General features: G+C 49.5%; 8 protein-coding genes across 8 annotated transcripts; 5 read left to right on the top strand and 3 right to left on the bottom strand.

Moving 5' to 3' along the window:
• Positions 1-572: 572 nt before the first annotated feature.
• Positions 573-917, top strand: EI90DRAFT_2842334 (uncharacterized protein; the record flags this gene model as incomplete). Its single annotated transcript, XM_039053696.1, has 1 exon — positions 573-917. A coding segment is annotated over one exon (345 nt), but the record flags the coding sequence as incomplete, so codon positions are not given.
• EI90DRAFT_3117338 (uncharacterized protein) lies at positions 914-1,222 on the bottom strand (the record flags this gene model as incomplete). The annotated part of the gene is made up of 2 exons (XM_039062982.1): positions 914-1,110; positions 1,174-1,222. The coding sequence occupies 2 exons, from the start codon at positions 1,220-1,222 to the stop codon at positions 914-916; spliced, it is 246 nt and encodes an 81-aa protein (XP_038921105.1).
• Positions 1,223-1,502: 280 nt separating this feature from the next.
• Positions 1,503-5,946, bottom strand: EI90DRAFT_3117337 (uncharacterized protein; the record flags this gene model as incomplete). The annotated part of the gene is made up of 3 exons (XM_039062981.1): positions 1,503-2,429; positions 3,124-3,541; positions 4,985-5,946. 3 exons carry the CDS (start codon positions 5,944-5,946, stop codon positions 1,503-1,505), a joined length of 2,307 nt encoding a protein of 768 aa, XP_038921104.1.
• Positions 5,947-6,468: 522 nt separating this feature from the next.
• On the bottom strand, positions 6,469-9,772 carry EI90DRAFT_3117336 (uncharacterized protein; the record flags this gene model as incomplete). Its single annotated transcript, XM_039062980.1, has 8 exons — positions 6,469-6,805; positions 6,861-7,075; positions 7,835-8,218; positions 8,282-8,371; positions 8,463-8,875; positions 8,932-9,126; positions 9,162-9,203; positions 9,247-9,772. The coding sequence occupies 8 exons, from the start codon at positions 9,770-9,772 to the stop codon at positions 6,469-6,471; spliced, it is 2,202 nt and encodes a 733-aa protein (XP_038921103.1).
• A 2,811-nt stretch (positions 9,773-12,583) lies between these two features.
• EI90DRAFT_3117335 (uncharacterized protein) lies at positions 12,584-13,332 on the top strand (the record flags this gene model as incomplete). The annotated part of the gene is made up of 4 exons (XM_039062979.1): positions 12,584-12,653; positions 12,715-12,792; positions 12,850-12,916; positions 12,981-13,332. 4 exons carry the CDS (start codon positions 12,584-12,586, stop codon positions 13,330-13,332), a joined length of 567 nt encoding a protein of 188 aa, XP_038921102.1.
• Positions 13,333-16,374: 3,042 nt separating this feature from the next.
• On the top strand, positions 16,375-16,863 carry EI90DRAFT_2834872 (uncharacterized protein; the record flags this gene model as incomplete). Its single annotated transcript, XM_039053647.1, has 1 exon — positions 16,375-16,863. A coding segment is annotated over one exon (489 nt), but the record flags the coding sequence as incomplete, so codon positions are not given.
• A 594-nt stretch (positions 16,864-17,457) lies between these two features.
• EI90DRAFT_3143966 (uncharacterized protein) lies at positions 17,458-18,056 on the top strand (the record flags this gene model as incomplete). Its single annotated transcript, XM_039065074.1, has 2 exons — positions 17,458-17,851; positions 17,971-18,056. The coding sequence occupies 2 exons, from the start codon at positions 17,458-17,460 to the stop codon at positions 18,054-18,056; spliced, it is 480 nt and encodes a 159-aa protein (XP_038921100.1).
• Positions 18,057-19,274: 1,218 nt separating this feature from the next.
• Positions 19,275-20,269, top strand: EI90DRAFT_3012532 (uncharacterized protein; the record flags this gene model as incomplete). Its single annotated transcript, XM_039056572.1, has 2 exons — positions 19,275-20,201; positions 20,264-20,269. The coding sequence occupies 2 exons, from the start codon at positions 19,275-19,277 to the stop codon at positions 20,267-20,269; spliced, it is 933 nt and encodes a 310-aa protein (XP_038921099.1).
• Positions 20,270-20,334: the final 65 nt, after the last annotated feature.

The raw sequence follows: 20,334 nt of genomic DNA, 5'->3' as shown, positions 1-20,334 counted from the left end.
TTGGTTTCACATGGGTTTATGACCTGTTCTCTGGGTGGGCCCAGTTGGAAGATCATGGCATGGTGGTCCAATAGACAACCAATTTCCGTGTCGATATGGTGACCAGAGATGGCCCCAGCTCCGTTGGCTGCGGCATTGGAAAAGGTAAGGTCAATCACTGATGTGTGGCCACTGTTGTCTTCCCATGTTGGTACAAATGGTTCATTGCATAGGGTGTAACGTAATAACCACCTGCTCTAATGCTAAAGCTCAGTCTCAAGCTAATGCACGAGAACTATAATATTACCTAATGCTAAAGCTATAAGGTAATATACAATGAGTTACAATGTATAAGAAATCAGAGTAAAAGAATGTTGTAACTAACCTCAGTCTCCAAGGGGTGTCAATCACATGAATCATAAACACCACGTCCCTTTTTAAGTTTTGGCACCATGTGAAACACCCTCCCTCCCATGCTTAATTCAATCGGCAGTAGCCATAGTGCTGGGGAGTGCCGATGACCAAATATGGAATATGCAAACTGTTTGTTTCATGCTCTTCTTTGCTTTGCTAGCTATCTAAACAGGGAAACCATCAACCATTCTAGTGAGCCTTGCAGTCTCTGTCTCAAGCCCAGCCCAATGTGTCGGTTTGTTCTCCGGGTGCAAAAGGGAACAATCGGTGTCGACTTCGCCAAGTCAACTTGTGCTAGGCTTGCCAAATTCTCATATGGGCCTGCAAGCACCCCATTCCAAGCCAACCCATGTGGTAATGTCCCAGTTAAATGTTCCCACTGTCCAAAAGGATCAAGTGCAGTTTGGAGATACAATCTGGATGCTCACTATCACGCTAAGCATTCCCCTGCGCTCCCTCTTACAGAGCTTGCAATCACTAATTTTGAAATAGAAGGACTCAAGGTGCTCTGGGACAATCGTCATACAGCAAACCACATGGAAGTTGTCAAGATACCGAGCTGCTCGGAGCTAAGGTTAAGAGATCCAGTGGAAGTGGAGGTAAGACTAGGAAGGTCTGGGTCGGTCTCAATAGGAGAACTGTGAGGTGTGCTAGGTGACACAGGCTCCAGCTGAGCAGCGAGGGGAAATGAGAGAAGAAAGCTGGTCTTCCTGCTCGCTACTCAGGGTGTAATATACTGTAGCCTACACACACAGCTAATCTACGAGGCACTGTACATACCAACAATCAATGATCCAGGTTTGTCTGGCTGTGTTGGATCATGGAACATGGAACATGGATCTTGGAGTGGGATCAGATCATAAGGCTGTACAGGGATCATGGATCATGGAATCTGGGTGATCATAGATCATGGAATCAGATCATGATGGTAAGTAGGCTGGAAGTGGCTGGAAGTGGGTGTACTCTGACAATGGGGCAACAATAGGATAGGAAGATGAAGACGACCCAAGGAAAGATGTATGGGGAAGGCAATTGTCTGAGTCGTCATCCGGGCCAATGATCGGCTGAGACTTAGGTTGGCATCGATAGGCCAAACGTTTCTTGGCTGCTCATTCATTGGGAGCGGGCCGACCAACAGGGTCCGTAGCACTGCGCTTCCGTGGCATGGATGTCGATGGAACAGATGTGGGCATTTCATCCATCTCTACATCCTCATCTCTGATTGGCCCCGCATGCGTCCACATTGGATGTTGGGCCTGCGAAACAGAGACCAAGGTCGCACCAGAAACGCTTGAGATGACAGCGGCCTGATCATCCTGCACAGTTAATGGGCAAACCTTAGGTCTCTGATCAGGTGGAAGCTTCATGATCTGCCACCAGAGTGCTTTGAATACCCCATCCGAAACCAGCTTGACAGAATGTTCCTTGAAAAGCTTGTAATAATTGAACATTTTGTCATCGGGCCACTGGGTGAGACAAGAGTGTGCCTGAAGCAGCTTGGCTGGTAGCTGTCCCCAGGGGAATTTCTTGTCCATAGGGTTAGCACCCATGATAGAAGAGGGCAGGTGTTCGACAAGATGTAACCGAAGCGAGGACCTACACTCATCATGGGTCTTAGGCGTCGGCGGTGGGTGAAATGTTCCTCCTTGAGGCCCTTCAGACACACCATCATGATTCGCTATAAACTCGCGCATCCGTTTGATGAGTATTGTGTTCGAGCCAGAAAGAGATTTAAAGAAGGCTTCGATAGCACGGGAGTTTGTAATTACACCATTTGCACTGTGCATCACAGGATGATCTGTTGTGGAGATGACAACAAGCGCCATGTGAATACCATTTGGCCTGGCCCATGCCAAATCTTTAGCAATGCGACTCATATAAAGATTCATATTCTTCGCTTGAACGTGTGGATCAGAGGCCAGCCTCTGGAGGATTCCTTTGTTGCTCTCATTTTGCTGTTCGATGACTCCGCTTGCCCATGCCTTCCAGCCAGGTGAAGTCTTCCCACCAAGGTCTTTCATATGATCATCGTATTCCTGTCAGGGCATGCCCCAACATGCCCCACCCGATCCCCGCTCCGCTTCCCTGCTCCGCACTGCCTCTCCCTCCTCTCCCTCTTCCTTTCTCCTGTTCCCCTTTCCTCCTTTCTTTCTTTCTCTCTTTCTCTTACATGGACCACCTTTCCCCCTGCTCAATGTATCACAGGCGCACATGCCCATCTCCCCTCCTGTATCTTACATCCCTATACCGCCGCCACCGCCGCCGCACTCGCCTTGCACCCACAGTGGGCCCTCTTGGGATCTTCCACGGAAGCACCCGGAGAGCCGTGGCTGTGTGCAAGGGTGACGTGGCACACCCCACATGACCATTCCCACATGTATATAATAACACCTGGAGTGGGAACCGAAGAAGTAGCCTTCTTCTCACATTTCCACTTCAGACTAAGTGGTCGGGGACACTCACCCTGCAACGGGATTGCCACTACGCATAGCCGCTATCCGTCCCCCCAAGTCCTGCACCCCAGGACCTCGCCGCTTTCGGAGCTGTCCCTGACAATTCCTTTCAAATATCCGCCTCCGTACACTTTTGTCCTTCTGTAGAAAGGGAATCAGGCGCCTGCCTCTTCAGACAAATGAGACCTCTTTTGTGGAGGCTCTCAAATGCATTCCAGGCATTTCCGGAGTGGCACCGATGTTTTGTGGTAATCATGCAGTTGGCTGACCGAAGTACGAGATCTGGAGATTTTTTCCACTGCTTCGCATAATCTATCAGTGTACTGATGTGCTGGTTCACCAGTTTCTGAATGATTTCCCGTTGATTCACAGTCAAGGGGCCACCACGCAAGCCAATAATCCCTGACGTGCCTGACTCTGTGTCAACTGGCTCGAGACTGTCCTCATCGGTGTCCATTGCGGTGAGACCCGCCAAGTCGGAGGCAACGGTATCACCTAGTTCATCCGCATTTGCACCTGGCACCTCCTCCCGAATGAAAAGGAGCTCTGCTCCTTGCTGATCAGCCAATGGAACATCGGAGTCAGCATCGGGAGAGGTTGGGACTCGAGAGGGTGGAGGGGTGGAGGGATCCTGCAGGATGGGTGGTGATTGATACACTGGATTCACAGTTGGACGGGGCAGCAGGGTTCCTGGTCTGGCATCAACGTGACTAGATGAATTCCCTTGCACAGAAGAGGTATGTTCACCATGCTCCCGTGGTCATGGTCAAGGGACTGTGAAGGGCAGATCTGATTGGCTGAGACCTGAGTCGTTATTTGAGTCTGGAGCTAACAAGGAACTACGTCCAACAAGCCTCGCCGCCGTGATCGTGTAGGGTTCAGGGATGGAGATCCTTGGTCATGAGTGGGAAGGATGGGAACCAAGCAAGACTGCCTTTGGGGGGATGGTTCTCAGGTCACAGGTACACAAGAAGTTTCATTAAATGTTGAACCAGTCGCTGCTTGACATTCGATCGTAGAATCTTTCGCAACAGAAGGTGATGACGGAGCGGTAGATGTCTTGGCGGAATGGCGGCAAGCACTTTGAGTATATGTGGTGTTCTCCCAAGATTCAATGAGACGGGTGGAGGGCTTACGAGCTCGTCCAGATGTGTGTTCCATTGTAAAGTAGAACCAGGTCAACCACGAGAATGCAGTAGACACAATTCGGTGTACAGCAATAAATCAGGTCTAAAGGTCGACACGCTTTCTGGACAGATAGAGAATCCACAATGCTGAAGAGATAGGCCCAGCCAGACAATGTGCCTGCCAGAAACTTGCGCAAATCCAAAGACCTCAAGCTGCAGAAACAGCTCTCAGGGCTTGTGCTTTAAGAAAATGCCGTAATCTAGCGACCAAATACTAACGCTGTCACAGAGTTGCGCAGTGAGAGATAAGGGGGCACTAGATGCAGCAGTTCCACCTAAAGTTTCAAAAGACGATGTTTTTCAGAGATTATAAGGAAAAGGCAATGGTTTTCATGACCCACTAACCTCGCAGTCCCGGGGAGGAAATAGAAAAAAGTCAAACCTAAATTCCGACCTCGCAGGACTGATGAACTCAAGCTGCAAAAACAGCTATCAGTCGTACAGGGACTACGAAAACCTGGTGTTAAGACAGGAAAACTAAGAGACACCAATGTCAGGCTGATTACACGTAAAAAAACGCATCAAGCATTGCTCTGACGCTCACTCACCTCAAGCGCTGAGGAAAATTGTTCTCGACCCAAATAGGCTTCAACAAACACCCCCGGAGACACAATAAGCAGGGCTTCCGTGGATTTTCAGTACCCGCTACTCCATAGCGGGAGCTATATTCACCCTAGGACTCAATCTTGTCTGCTGTTACTGACAATCCCTTGCTCACAATACATCGGGTCTACACATAACATCCTCAACATTAATTATTATCAGTATATACAGCACTATTATGATACTGGGAGCAAAAAGATAGAAAGAAAACAAATGAACGATGTGGCAAATATAACTACAGAAAATCGATTGTCCATCGCCGAAGTATGCTTGATGATAGTGGTGCCACACATGTAGAAGAATGCAAATATTGAAAATTAAGACATAAGAATACAGCGGAGGCCTTACTTCACCTTGAAGTAAGGACAATAATCCTTGATGGCAGTGTCGACGGTGAGTCGCCATTTTCGTTGCCCTCTGAGATACTGAAATGATTCTGTCTTCTCCTTCGACTCTCTGCAAATGACGTCTTGGGAGTTCTTGCAGAGATACTCCATGAGATTCCGAAGAGCAGCGTCAATAACTGACTCGGTCCGCCAGATTTCCGCCATGAATGCTTTCCTTCCCTTGAACAGAGCCGAATCATATGCACATGCAACGAACATAAAAGGAGTCACCCCATAACTCTTGAATTGCAACGGCATTGTGTCATACCAAGCATTGAGGACATGTGGGCTGAAATCAAAGGAATGCAGCTTTACATTCCTCAGGGCGGCTTGAGCCTCAGTTGACACGAGCAGATCAAATCCATGATAAAGGAGTTCTTCGCCAACGTTGTCATTTGTCAGGACCAGCGGCGCATCTGCGAGAAGTCTTGAGCAAAGCTCCTCAAATGGGACACTCTCCCAAACACAACCCATGAAGTGAAGGTCAACCTTGGATACCCAGGAATATGATGCCACTTCTTTCCCGGAGAATGGATCCAAAGGACTGAAGATTGCGAAAGCAAGCAGGGCATGATAGTGTGCATTGTTCTCCGAGATGAGCTGAGCGACTCGGTCGAGAACATCATGGTGCTTTGCAAGGATCGCAATGCGTGTTTTCCCATACTTCAAAGCCGATTTGCTTGCCTTGGCTTGAGCAACTGCATACACACCATGAACCTCAAAGAGAGGGGCTGCCCATACGTCCAAATCGGCCTTGCCAAAAGCTTGGAAATGTTTGTCTTCGAGCGGTGTTGTCAGACAATGCCAGGATGTAAATGGGATAGAATGAGGTTGGATCATGCGCAAGACGGGCACTTGGTGAGAGAGGTGGCATCCCGGCTGTGGTAGAGGCCTAGGATTTGACGAAGGGACATCTACTTGCATCTCAATGGGTGATGCAACCCGACGAGATGGACTGAGGGGACTCGGAGGGCATGAGGCGGATCGACTGCAACGATGAGAGGATTGAAGACAGCGGGAAACGGAATAAGAACGAGGGCGAGAACGAGAACGAGAACAGTCAGGGGAGCGTGAGCGAGAATGAGAGCGAGAATGAGGGGAGTGTGAGCGGCAGCAGGAGCGAGAGCTAGAATGTGAGTGATGGTGATGACATGAAAATGGAAAGCTGAAAGGTGATCAATGGCGACGAAGTGAAGGGGGAGAGGATGAATTCCGGCGGTGGCGCACCGGGCTACGTGAACGACTCATCATCGATCGTCTATGATAGTCCCCCCTACGATCTTCACGCTTGTCATGGGGAGGCTGCCAATGCCGAGGGTGATCATGGTAAGTCTCACGATCCCTTGCAAGAACACAACCACGAGCAGGCCTGCGATTCAATGCATCACTGAGATGCTTTTGTGCGTCCCATCTTCATCCAATAGGCCCACTCGGACACCGATAAGATCAAGTTTCCACACGTGAAGCAGAATGTTGGGTTGTTCGACTGCCCACTTCGCGATGCCCCTCGTCAAGTTCCATGGAACCTGAACCTGACGCTCCGCTCATATGCAATGGTGCCGATTGTTCACCTCCATGCGTTTGAGATACAGGATCGTGCATCCTTGTCTGCAATGGTCCTGCGAGACCCATAATCCCGCTGGCAGCTGCAGCTGCAGAATGAGTCGGAGGTTCAATGAATTCCTTAACAGGACCCCGTGTTTTTGCCTGGAGTGATCCTGCAACACCCGTATCCTCATTGGCGGTCACAGGTATAGGATTCGCTTGAGGCTCCGTGAATTCCCTGATAATAAAATGTTATACTATGATTTAGAATGAAATTGACTCATCAAACATACCCTATGAGTTGCAGATACTCTCTGGATAATTGTTGACGGTGTAGGCGGGATAATCGCCCACGCGCAGCGCCGGCTCGGATACCCATTTCCACGATTAGAAAACCCCTTCCATTCATGCGACAACTCGATACGGATTCGGTATCCAAAAATAGTCCTAATTCGTACGATTCTGACGATACCAAGAACGTCCCAATCGGTGGAGGTTTGACGGAGTTCTATGTTGGGCATGTTAGGCATGGCAGGTCACGAGTATGTGCGGGCGTGGGAATCTCAAGCGGCAACCCAGAATTCCTGCCTCACTCGTTCCCACGGCGTCTAATAAATTGGTAAAAATGCTCATTGGCTGCGTGAGAGTTATCTCCGGCTACATTTCCAATTTAGGCTCTTAATTCCGTAAATCCGTTGAGAAATCGCTTATTTTCTTTTATTTTCATATTTTGCCATCATTTCAGATATTGATTGATATTCTTTTATTGTTACTGTTACCCTTTTTTTATTATTTCGCCTAATAAGGTATCCAGGTGCCATATGGTACCAATATTTCTCATCAATTATTCTAAAAATAATTGTTCCTTATATCCTGTACATACCGGATTTTGGAAAAGAAGTTCTCCCCTCCCCCAAAATTCTCTAGGATGCGCTAGAGTTGGAGTGAGTGTGTGGAATCCAACAGTAGGAATAAGGGCAACTGTCTAGCCCACAACGAGTGGGTAGTAGATTAGTTGAGCCCGGACCTTGCGGAATCCTGGAGAACCCACCACGGAGTTTTAGGATCGAGCATAGCGAAGTCAAGAGAGAAAGTAGAGGTTTTGGAGAGTTTGGCCCCACGAGCTTAGTCGGCATAGAGAGCCGCGAGCCCTCTTTCAACGGCAAGAGAACTCAGTTTTGTCGAGTTTCACCGGATTTGCCCACTTTTGCATACAGTACCGCTCTAGCGGTGTCTGTCTTTTACTGCCCCAGGTTGTCAATCTCACATTTTTGTCAGCCATGCCAGTGATGATATTCCCAACCTCCTGTTGCGCCTCACCTATGCCCAGATAGGCTTGGGTGATCAAGAGAGCACCATAGGGATGGTGCTGGGCTTCCCTTTCCTCCTGGTCATAGCGTTCATGCGTAGCTTCAAACTTCACCAAACCCTCCTCGGTGTCATCAAACATTGGCAGATCTGGGGCTTTTTGGTACTGTTGACCAAACTTGAGGAGATCTCGACAGGGCTCCCGAACAACAGGTCCAGGGGGGGGAGAACCCTCTTCCTCTGGTAGTGATTCAGGTAACTGAAAGGAGCCAAATGTTTGGGGGTAAATGGAGTGAATGACCCCGAAGATATCAATACAGAATTCCTTGTTATTATCACAGTGCTTGGCCAATAAATATTCAAGCACTCAGCTCAAATAGGGGATGTTCGCTCAAGCGCATTACACCTCGTATCCAAGGATTTGGGTGAAAAACATTATTGGCGGGAATCCGAAAGTAGGAAGAGGTCGACGGATGGTGGACGGTATGGTCATACGCTACACAAAGGGATTTGAGAGCACCAAGCCTGTGCGCTGGGGGGGGGAGAGGGGCTTCTTCGATTACGAAAAATGGAATGCCATGACGAACCAAAGGTTCGAGGTATTCTCCAAATTCGAGTTCAGGATTCGCCCCTGGACTCGACGAAAACAGTGTGCATCCTATTATTTCCCCAGTGATAGGGAAATGAGGAGGGGGCAATTCATGAAGAGAAGCAAGAAAATCGATTACTTTAAACAAGGCCCAGAGGGCCCATGCCCGTAAGTCAAGCACGTGCATAAAAAGAAGTTTGATTGCACGCTGCATCTCAGGCTCACGGTGCCGATCAAGTAATCGATCCCAGTCCTTCAGAACGTCGAACTTGCACTCATCTGGCTTTGGCAGTGAGAGCGATATGAAGTCCGCAATATTGCTGACAGTCTTAAACACGAGAATGCATTGCTTGAGCCTACTTGCAATCTTCTCTCGCTGTATCAACCATTTGGGCTCCAAGATCTTGTAATCTTTGTACCACAATATGTTCTCATTCCAAGGATCGGTGCGGACCACCGGGCTGTACGACCGCCAAGGTCGTGATCAGTCGTAAAGGACAGGGAAGTGAGTGAAATCCCATGAAGGGGCAAAAGGATAAATGAGTAAATGTGAGGGCGTGCTCTCATCATTGAGCTGAGACCACTGTGTGTTGGTCGCATGTAGATTCGCAGCGATGGCTTGGGGGTGAATACCGGGAAACCGATACAAGTCCGACCATTGACTGTTCGAATGTGTCAGCTTGTATGCTGCACATACTGGTTGGGGAAGGGATCCTGATTGAGGGGCTTGAAGTCAGCGCTGAGTTCAACATAGATTAGATTAATACCATCCTTGTACTTACCGGGGAATGACTTCTTGAGGGCCTCCTCAATAGAGCTTATCCGCATGTCGCTAATTAATGAGTTTTCCTCCAGACCGTCCCGAAAAATTGACCAACGATCTGTTGAATGTTCCAGAACGTTCTGTCCAGGCGTCCAAGATATACTAAAACGCAGTTGAGGGAGTGATTTTCCTTTTTTGGTGAAAACGAGGTCCTTGGGCAAGTGCAGCCCAAAAAGTGAACGGCTCGTTGAGGCAGTCTGGTCTGCATCAGAAATGTCAGTCTGGACCACTACCGAGGCAATGACCTCATTAGTGGGTACAGGGGCTGACAAACTCTGGCTTGCAACACCAGTGCAAGCGACTGCAGAGGTGGCGGCCTCATTAGTGGGCACGGGAGCTGATGGCCTTCCACTGCCCTTCCACTGTGTTCGACTTGTCGAAGCACCTAAGTCGGTCTGAACAGATTCGAAGCCAACAGGCTTCTTGTCTGACACAGGGTCCACCTTGTTGAGAGTGCGACGCGTGGCACGAGCTTTGCCTTTCATGGACCTTCCGAGGCGATTGTGCAGAAGAGACGAACAAATCACCGGAAAATTCCGTGGCCCCAAGATGACTAAAAGAAATAAATATAATGCTGGCACTAGTGAGGGTGCTCATGTGTGGTATGGCACCCTTTCCGTTAATAGGTTTTGGCAATCTTTGCTGACTGTAGATATGTATGTAGATAAAGTTGGACGTTTCTAGGCCAAGATCGCAGACATTTCGCTGTAATTAAATTAATCTTTGAAACACCAGAGAAATCAAAAAAAGAGGGCAACAATAATTGGAATGCTGAGCGCATGCCAAATATACTTATATAATTTATTTTTGTTTGCCTCACACAACTCTGTTCTGCCTCGATTGTCACAACCGACAAATCCCGGGGCTCCGTCAGCGGCGAACTAATGCCGATAGGCGAATCCGCCGACCCGAAACCCATCCTAACCAGCCCCCAACCCCATGTCTGGCCCCCTGCCTTACTGCGTGAGACTTGGCCAGTAATCAGAACCTGGGCCCTGCCGGTATTCCGACCTTATCTCCAGTTCCTGAGCCCTTGGCGCTCCCGGCATTCAGTCATGCCTGCCTTGTCTCCATCCAAACCACACTCATCGCTTCCCGCTATGTGATCACAGCCATGCCCCGCTTCCGTGCATTCCGCACCCTCTGCCCACTCCGCACCCTCTGCCCATCTGCACCTTCTGGCCACTTCTGGTTGCCCTTGACACCTCTGGTCAGGTCAACACTCCCACTCCCCTCTGTACCTCTGTTGGCCTTCATGCTGTCCTTGTGTGACAGTGCTGGCAGATCAACCTCTGTTTGCGGACTTGTGTCGGCACCGCACCGACCCCGCTTATTTGCGGACTTGTATCGGCGCCGCGCGCTGACCTCTGCTTTTCCTCTGGCCATTTGTCACTTGGCAGCTTATCATTCATTCCTTGCCGAGTGCCATTTATTGTTTGCTTCCCTGCCAATATCGGCATTTGATCCCCTCCTTATTGGCACTAGGTTATTGATCTCATTCAGTTATTCATCAATAACCCTTGCCACTTATTGTTTATTGATCTGTTCCTCGTTCCAGTTCCCGGGCTGTTGTCCTTATTTAGTTTGACAATCCCCACTTATCTCCACGCTGGACTGACCGGCCTTTCTATATTCCCTCTTGCCTATTTATATACCTTGTAAATACTTTTGGGGACCTCAGTCTGAAATCAACTAGAGTACCCCCCTGTCTGGCCTGAGTCTCTCCTTCTGCAAAGGGGGCTTCCCCCCCCCCCTCTGAGTCCGTGCTCGCGGAGTCCGCGCTCCTCCTATAGGTCCGCTCCGCCTGCAAGTCTTGTTTGAAGTCCGCTGTGAGTGTCAATCCGTAAATACGGGATCTCCCCCAAACGTCAAGCTCAGGGCACAGCACTCCACCTGAGTCGCTGAGGCTGCGATCCCACTCTGCTAACCTTGAACAGCGCTTCCGGACGCGCCGCATAATTCCGCCCGCATATCCGCGCGCATGCTCCAACAGACCTCTGCATCACCTTTGACCCCGACTCAGACAGAAACCCATTCCGTCTTCAGTCCGTCTTCTGACAGTCTGCCCGACTCTGACAATATTCCTCACTTCCTCACTCTGACAATATTCCAGACTCTGACAGTACTTCCGACTCCGACAGCAATCCAGAGAACTCTGACAGTTCCAGACTCGGTTCTGAGCTTTTGAATTGGACCTTTCGATCAATGATGGAATGGGGTCGGGCAAAATCACATTGTCACACTGCGTCGTGTCAAATCAATGCAACTTGGCATACTCAGTAAATAAGTAACTATATGAGCTGCACTGTAGTGTACTATGTAGCTACGATGTATTTATTCAACGCGTTGCCAAAAATCTCTTGCTGCAGCGACTCTGAAACAGTTAGATACTAGGTACCCTCCCCCCATTTTCTCCTATTTTTCCCTTCACTGTTCCACAATCCCGCATGCATGCAGACCCGTGGGAACGTTCTGGGCGAGTTACTTGCCCAGAAACCATCACAGCCACAACCGTGGGAACTTTCTGGGCGAGCAGCTCGCCCAGAATCTTCCCACGGGGGGGTGCCAATTATGGAAAGTCGGCAAAGAGCCGAAAACTGTATAGTTCCCGACTCCCATTTGTAGCAGCTTCACAGGAGGTTGAGAAGGTTACCCTTCTTCTCAACTCATTTCCTGTGAAGGCTGGGGCTAGCCCCCTCAGTGAGTTCGAAGATCTTGGACTGGGACTAGATACCCCAGCGACTAGGAGGACCCCCCTGGGCCCGTCGCGGAACGAGGGCCGGGCCCTGACAGTATAGGGAGCCTTCAAATATATTTATATGGCTTCCATTTGCCAATGTGGGATGTTGTTGCTGCCTCGATGCAACCTGAACCCAACCCAACGAGTCGGTTCCGAGGTTGTTCCGTCTGCATTCAATGATGGTGGCCCAATCAAAGCTGGCCCCAGCCGTTTTCATGAATATTGCACACATCGATTGACGCCGATGCCCCAGCCTTACCATCTTATCGCATGAGAATTCATTCCGGGACCGTTGAATGGGCACCGTCATTCAACTCCCTCCCCACCGATTGATAACTTGCTGCACATTAAGTAAATAAATTTGCTCAATATCCCATAATTATCAAGTCATATATGATAATATCAATTATTGCAATCAATTTACACATAAACCCCTCCAGTGCCTGGGGAATATTCATGACAACATCAGGATAGGTATAGTCACAATGCCGGCTCCAGGCCTTTTGAATTGAACCTTCTTTGAACAATTGAAACGAACAACTGTGTGTTTGCAACGATGTCCGGCCCTTCTGAGGCTCGCCCCGGAGGTGGAAATATGGTGCCTCCATGCCAGTGTGGCAATCAACGTAAGTTCAAGCGATTTTGTACAAGCATGACCCAGCTGGTACTCACCGTGTTGAAACTTAGGTGTGGGATTCAGGGACTGTAACCACAGCAATGTTATCTATCGTTGTGCTGGAAGAGGACCACAATGTAATGGGGTTTGTGAGTACATAGGAGTGGGCTGCTGTATTCCGGAGCGGTTTCCTCATTTTGGGCCAGATGTTATCACCAAGATGGACGAGGAAGATCTTTTGGGTTTGCTTGGACGGAGCATTCAGCAGGCATGGTGTGCCAGTTCATCTCTCATTTCGTTTCATACCGTATTTCACTGATTCTGGTTCTTAATACAGCCGTGATCGAGTAGCGCTGTCAGAAATTCGTAATGCTGTTGCATCATCCGCCGACGCCCAAGGCTCTGGACAACCTGGATTTCTACCTCAACATTCCCCGATCTCTCCCGTTCAATTAGGCAATCAGGGGCTTCCATTGCAACCCGCTGGTGTGTCTCTGTGCGATTATCATGCCGCCTGCACCGATCATGAGCGTCTTGGACTGTTGTTGGAAATGAAAAGATCACTGCAATCGCTGAATGAAGATATTTGGGAATTGACTCAATGTCTCCTTCTCAATCTCGAGCAGGCCCGGTTGAGGCTTCGTGAGATCGATGAGGAAATCGCTGCAATAAATGGTCGTCATTCTTAGACCTTCCATTTTTTTTTTGGTTCTTATTTATCCTATTACTTTGGCTTGCACTCATGTATGTATTCTTGGGCATAGATGCATGTTTTGTTTCTTGGAATGTGCGTGTACACCTCGGCAAAGTAAATCGACCTAGTAAGGAGTCGACCAATAATGGATGTGCAAAGATGCGACCCAAATAGTTATCTGAGAACTGCACTATTGGTTGATTGGTGTGTCGTTGTTTGTTTACATCGATGCCATGTTGAAGCGTGCAGTTTAAGTTGCAACCACCATGTCAGCACCCACACGCACCAGATGTCGACTGAGACAAAGCGAACTGCTGCTCGCTGAGTCCTGTTGACCTTGGTTCTGAGCTCACATAAGGTTGGAGAATGTGTTGGATGATGCACAGGTCATGACGCCGCGCCGGTACGCACATCGATCTATGTTCACATCTTCCACAGATATTCCTTTTTCCCATGTCTTACCTCCATGTAACGCTACGGCGTTTCATGCGTAGCAGCATGCAGCGTGCAGTGTGCGCCATATGTCTTGCCGTCTGTTTCGCCACTTCCGCTTCGCTATGTTTCACTTGTAGCATTATCATCATCTTATTTCTTGATTACTTTTGTCTGATACGTTGTTATTATCTTATACTGCCACACGGTTACATGTTCAGCTCTGTCCTCTCCCTCTCATTCGAGGGTCCCCGCTGAGTGCTACGTAACAACGGAATGTGTCGGGGGGATTTGTTGTTGTTGTTGTTGTTTGTTTATGTTGATAACATGTTGAAAGGTTCCAACCCACCACCACATCAGCACCAGCACGAAGCGGACTTCGGTGAGTCCTGCCGACTCTCTCATCCTTGTCCTTGTTTGTTTGCATTGTTGAAACTGTTCACACCACGTTAGTGCGCACCAGACCTCAGCTGAAATGAAGCGGACCGTTGTTCGATGTCGTTGTTTGTTTGCATCGATACCATGTTGAAACGTTCCTTCCTGTAACCGCGACGTTACTACTCGCACATGCTAGTCTTGACTTTGGCTTGGAGCATTGGTGTGATTTAGGAAGTGTCTCTTTCGAACTGAATTAGGTGTGTCTTGGGCCCTTGTCTCTGCCAGCTTCATTACCTTCACCATCGCTTATGTCATTTATGCTAGATTCGAGGCGCTTCAGCTGTCCAGGCCACCACCCTGACTGTGTCCAAACTGGGTGCATGCCTGGTGAGGCCCAGTCAATGCGGGTTGCACACCTTTTATTAAACTGATTCACCTGGTGTTCCTCATTGGGATTTTTTTTCTTGTCAAGTCGCTATCTAGTTTGTATATTTCCATTGCTGTCACGATGCATGCCTCTGTGCCTCGACTATTCTAGACTGGGCAACCCATGCCTGGAAAGGTTTGTCGACACAAGGCTTGTGTCAAACCGTCACTTTGTATCTAGTCTGTATATTGTCATGATACATGCCTCTGCCCTGACTATCCTAGACTGGGCAACCTATTGTCAGGGACAGCTCCGAAAGCGGTGAGGTCCCGGGGTGCGGGACTTGGGGGGACGGATAGCGGCTATGTGTAGCGGCGATCCCGTCGCAGGGTGAGCATCCCCGACCACTTAGTCTGAAGTGGAAATGTGAGAAGAAGGCTACTTCTTCGGTTCCCACTCCAGGTGTTATTATATACATGCGGGAATGGTCACGTGGGGTGCGCCACATCACCCTTGCACACAGCCACAGCTCTCCGGGTGCTTCCGCAGAAGATCCCGAGAGGGCCCACTGTGGGTGCAAGGCGAGTGCGGTGGCGGTGGCAGCGGTATAGGGATGTAAGATACAGGAGGGGAGATGGGCATGTGTGCCGGTGATACATTGAGCAGGGGGAAAGGTGGTCCATGTAAGAGAAAGAGAGAAAGAAAGAAAGGAGGAAAGGGGAACAGGAGAAAGGAAGAGGGAGAGGAGGGAGAGGCGGTGCGGAGCGGGGAAGCGGAGCAGGGATCGGGCGGGGCATGTTGGGGCATGCCCTGACACCTATGCCTGGAAAGGTTTGTCGATGCAAGGCTTTTGTCAAACTGTCACTTTGTATCTAATCTGTATATTGTCGCAATACCTGCCTCTGTGCCCCAACTATCCTAGACTGGGCAACCTATGCCCGGGAAGGTTTGTCGACGCAAGGCTTGTGTCGAACCAACTATACATAGCTGAGGTCAGTACCCCCACTTTGTATCTAGCCTATATATTGTCACGATACATGCCTGTGTGCCCCGACTATCCTAGACTGGGCAACCCATGCCTGGAAAGGTTTGTTGACGCAAGGCTTGTGTCAAACCGTCACTTTGTATCTAGTCTGTATATTGTCGTGATACGTGCCTGTGTGCCCCGACTATCCTAGACTGGGCAACCTATTGCCTGGGGGGGTTTGTCGATGCAAGGCTTGTGTCAAACCAGCCATACTTAGCCGAGGCCAGTATCCTGAGGTGTTGCGAAGTCACTTTGTATCTAGTCTGTATATTGTCACGATGCGTGCCTCTGTGCCTGACTATCCTAGACTGGGAAACCTATGCCTGGAAAGGTTTGTCGACACAAGGCTTGTGTCAAACCAGTCATACTTAGCCAAGGTGTGCATCCCACAAAGTCAGATCTAGGCTTGCATGCGTGTGACTGCATTCTTTGAGAGCAGGGGGTTATTGCTGTAAACCTAAACCATTAACTCAGCCGACGGTATTGACCCCTCATTTGTGCTATTCATGTCATTCATCCCGCTCATCGATTCTGCCAAACGATGCCAGCGTGCAGCAAGCAAACCTAAGCCAACGCAACCTAAGAAGAGAAAGACAAACCCTGTTGGAGATGCCCTTGATCGAGTGATCCCTGTCCCTGGTCGTTCAGTGGATGCTTCACAGCCCAGTTTGCAAGCAGACACAAGTCAACCATCAGTGGAGGATGGTGATTTTACGGCGTTCATTCCACTTGATGTTGCGTACAGGGATCCGATGCCGCCTCCTGAGCAGCATGTTGTTCGCTCAACTCGTAACAATGCCAACTTACAATCACTCCATGCGTGCCATCATTTACGTCAGGCGGACCATTGGAAAGACTCTGTTATCGTGACTGTCATGCGTGTCTACATGGAGCGAATGAGGATTTACCGCTCAAAGCTGCCTACGAGCACTTCTGCAATGTTAACACAGTTCGTATCTGATGCATGCGATTGTGGGGAGGTTCACAATTCTCTCACCGTGCTCGGGATATTTTGGGATCATCATGAAACCATCAGCATCCTTACTTGCCATCGTAGACCTGCTGCAAATCAACTCATTGCGAGAGGGTTCTTTCCTTGCGCTCCCTACCGCCCGTCCTTGGCGGTATCTCTGGAGATGCTGGAATTTGCAACTGAGCTATTTGCCCGCATGGCACCAAACAACAGAGCATTTGCAGCTGCCACTGAGGCCGTTCTTGCTGCCAATGGATCTACATTCCAAAGCGAGGACTCACTTTGGCGCCGCTTTGCCAACACGCTTCTCCATTATCAAATACTCGTTGAGGAGGTCCATGCTGAGGTTCAGTGTCTGGCACGGGTCAGCCTTCCATTGTCCAACCCAAGCGACACACGCTCTGTTGAGAATCACCTAATAAAGTTGGACGAATCAACCCCGCTCAATGCACGCTGATACATTAATGCCCAACACGCAACTGCCATACCTGATCAACTACCTTCCAATACAACTCCCACCACCTTGTCGGACGCAGAGTCTCTCAAATCTCAAAGCACGAGTGAGTATCTTCGGTCGCGCTGTCCATTGTGCTTCGGCGGCACACATGCTATGTCGCTGGAACTCCTCGCACAATGTATTGTTTGTCTGGATGCCAATTTCCAGCTCAAGAGGAAATGTGACCAAGACATGCGCCATGGCAAAGGAGGGCAAGGTTCCAAAGATCCACGATATCTTTCACCCCGTACCATCATTCTTGATCAGGCATTTGTGGAATACTGGCAAGCCGTTGCGGAGAAGGAACGTCATCCTTTGTGAGGCACTCAGCAGAGACTATCTACACTTGGGCTTCACAATAGGAATACAGCCGGTGGTGCCCACCAGGCTGCACAAGAAGTGCCGGAGGAGGACAAGGTTGAACATGGCTTGCCTGGCCCAAATTCAATGTACGATGCATGTGGCCAGTCTTTCATTGCCGCCGATGGCGACCGTGTTAAGGCTTCTACCCGAATGTTTGGGGACACTGGCGTCATGGCAATGGTCTGTCCGCACGACATTCCATTGTTCCTTGTGAATATGTGGACTGCAGGGGAAAAGCAATTTTATGCCCTTGCTCTCTTATCGGCGCTCCTGCAGCATATTCCATCGTCTTGGAAAGTTGGTGTTCTATACGATATTGGATGTCAGATGGATTGTGCGCTCAAAAAGTGGGATTTTGCCCCAGAATGGCGGACCCGGCTTGTGTGGGGTGTGTCAATATTTCACATGTATGGCCATCAGTACAGCTGTCAGCTCTGGTATCACCCTCGGAAAAGTGTCATCTGGGGCCTCACTGATGGTGAAGGCTGTGAGCGATTCTGGAGTGAGCTACAACGGTTGATTCCTGGACTGCGTGTCACCGGTTATCATCGGCGTCTGTTCATTCTTGACACCCAGGTAGCCTATGTTGACGCACAGAAGTTTCCATTCTTTGGGAAGTGGTTACATGCACGCGTGCTGAAGGCCCGGGGGAAGGAGGAAGAGGCTTTGGGAAAGCTCAGTGATTGTTCCATTGAACATGTTACGGATACGGAGTCTCCAACGACCATATCCGTCACATGGTCAAAGACTTCTCCTCATTATCGTGCCTCCCCTCTTTCTCCCTTCCGTCCTCTATCCCGATACCCTATCCTCCTTATCCGTTCTACCCCTTTCCCCCCCCTCGTGCAAAGCTTTCCCCAACTGGGGTTTTGGTGCTGGCCGAGGTTATTTGTGTTTCGCGGGATTTCCCGCGACCTTACCATTTGTAGATAGTCACACGTCTTGTACGGAAACCGCCGAAGGCGGTTCCCACTAACTAACAACTGCTCTACAACTGTCTCGTGTACTGTCTTCTGTAACAACCCTCCCTGTGACTCAACTGAACCTGTGTGACTGTACAACTCTCAATATGTCTTATAAGTCTGGTTATATCAAGTCCTCTAACGGCCCTCGCCACGAGAACTCGAAGTCGAGAGTCGAAGACTCTCAACATGTGTATCGTCCTATTGAACCTGTACCCTATGGGTCTTCATCACTCCGCTCTTCCCCCAGTACTCAACATACGACGTCCCATCACAATCATGGTGATCATGAACACTATGAGGCCCACTTACCCGCGATGCCGGCACGTTCGCTACGCGAACGCCAAGTAGCCGCCCATCCACCGTCTGTTTCTTCCTTTGTCAGTCATCATATGTCCCCGCCAACGGTACGTTCCCTTTGGGAATGCCAAGTCACCGAAGGCCCTGATAGTCAGCCCTCATTGCACGCCTATGATATCAACCTGCTACCGGTACGTTCGCACTGCGAACGCCAAGTACCCGATGGCAACTACGCAAAGTTCTCACCCATCTCACCAGTCGCAACCTCGCACACGGTACGCTCCATTGAGGAGCGCCAAGTATCCGTGGCTGACCCATCTGTCCTGGTATCTCCGACTACCTATCATCAATCCCTTAATAGCTCACTACATCACCCATCGCGATCGATGGGAATTCGATCGTCCACTCCCAGGTCAGGCTGGGATCACTCATCGATTACACTTCCAGTTATGGTACAAACTAGACATGACCCTCGTCTTCCCACTATAAGAACGGATCGAGGAATGGGGAATTTCCCCCATCCCTGTAACAGAACAACTGATGGTATATTTCACTGAGCAGCAAGCTCATCACTCCAAACCCCAACAGCATCAGTCAAGAACAGCTGCTCAGAAGCACATTGACCGTATCCTTAATCTCATGGCCACGTTGGACCTGCAAAAAAGAATTCATGAGGATTTGGGGCGACAGGGCACTGCTCTTCAGGATCCAACTGATTCCATTGGTCATGCCCTTCGTGCTGACTGGCAAGGGAAGTTCGAACAGAGTGAGCGGAAGTTGGTGCACTTGGAGGGAAAGATTTGTAGTGAGACAGTGTCCCTTCAATCAACGAGACCCATGGACTTCTCTGAGCTCCAAAAACTGAAGATGGACAAATGGACAAACGAGATGTTGAATCTCCATGTCATCAAGGACCAGCTCCTTCACAAACTACGTGCCCGGAAAGCTGAGTTGAGCGTCCTGGACCAAACCCATGCTGCTTGGGCTTTGGACCAGAGCATGAAAGCCCATGTCAAGAAGGCAGTAAATAGACATTCAAGTGGCATTGAGTCCACGCTGTCGAAGTACAATGATAAGCTGAAAGAACTTGGTGCACTCCGGGCACTTGATCCAACCCGTCACCATGTTTATTTACCGCCAATCATCCTACGCAGCGACTTGTACAAGCTTGATATCGACCAGGGCATTTGGGAAGATTGTGATTGGTCCCAATTTCCTGATGGTACTCTTCCTTGTTGGCTCACCAATGCGAAGGTGAAGGAGCAAATTCGTTTCACACAGCAATTACACAACAGCCGCCAGGAGCTCAGGAGGTGCAAGGCTGAGCATGCCAACCTTCGCCAGTGGTTCACTCAAGAATACCACTCGTATGAAGCCCTCTACAAACATACTGAGCACCGCGACAAACCCATGGCATTCTATGCATACGAGAAGCTGTTATTTCTCCAGCAGATTCTTGACCGATGGTGCAGTGCAACCAAAAATGTTCCGATTGCTGACGATGCTTCTGAATGGCTGTCCCCTGCACCCCTTCAACCGTTCCAACATGGCCAGCTAAACAGGGATGTCCTCAATGACGAAGGGCTTGAGCGCATAGATGATGATGAGGAGAGCCTATTGGCAAACAGGGATAATATCCTTCATGAAAATCTCGAACTCATAAGCGACGATGATTCCTCAGACCTGGAACTTGAGGGTT

Source organism: Cantharellus anzutake (assembly GCF_015039405.1).
Source record: "Cantharellus anzutake strain C23 chromosome Unknown EI90scaffold_6, whole genome shotgun sequence".
Classification (NCBI taxonomy): Eukaryota; Fungi; Basidiomycota; class Agaricomycetes; order Cantharellales; family Hydnaceae; genus Cantharellus; species Cantharellus anzutake.
This window is presented reverse-complemented; position numbering and strand designations above follow the sequence as displayed.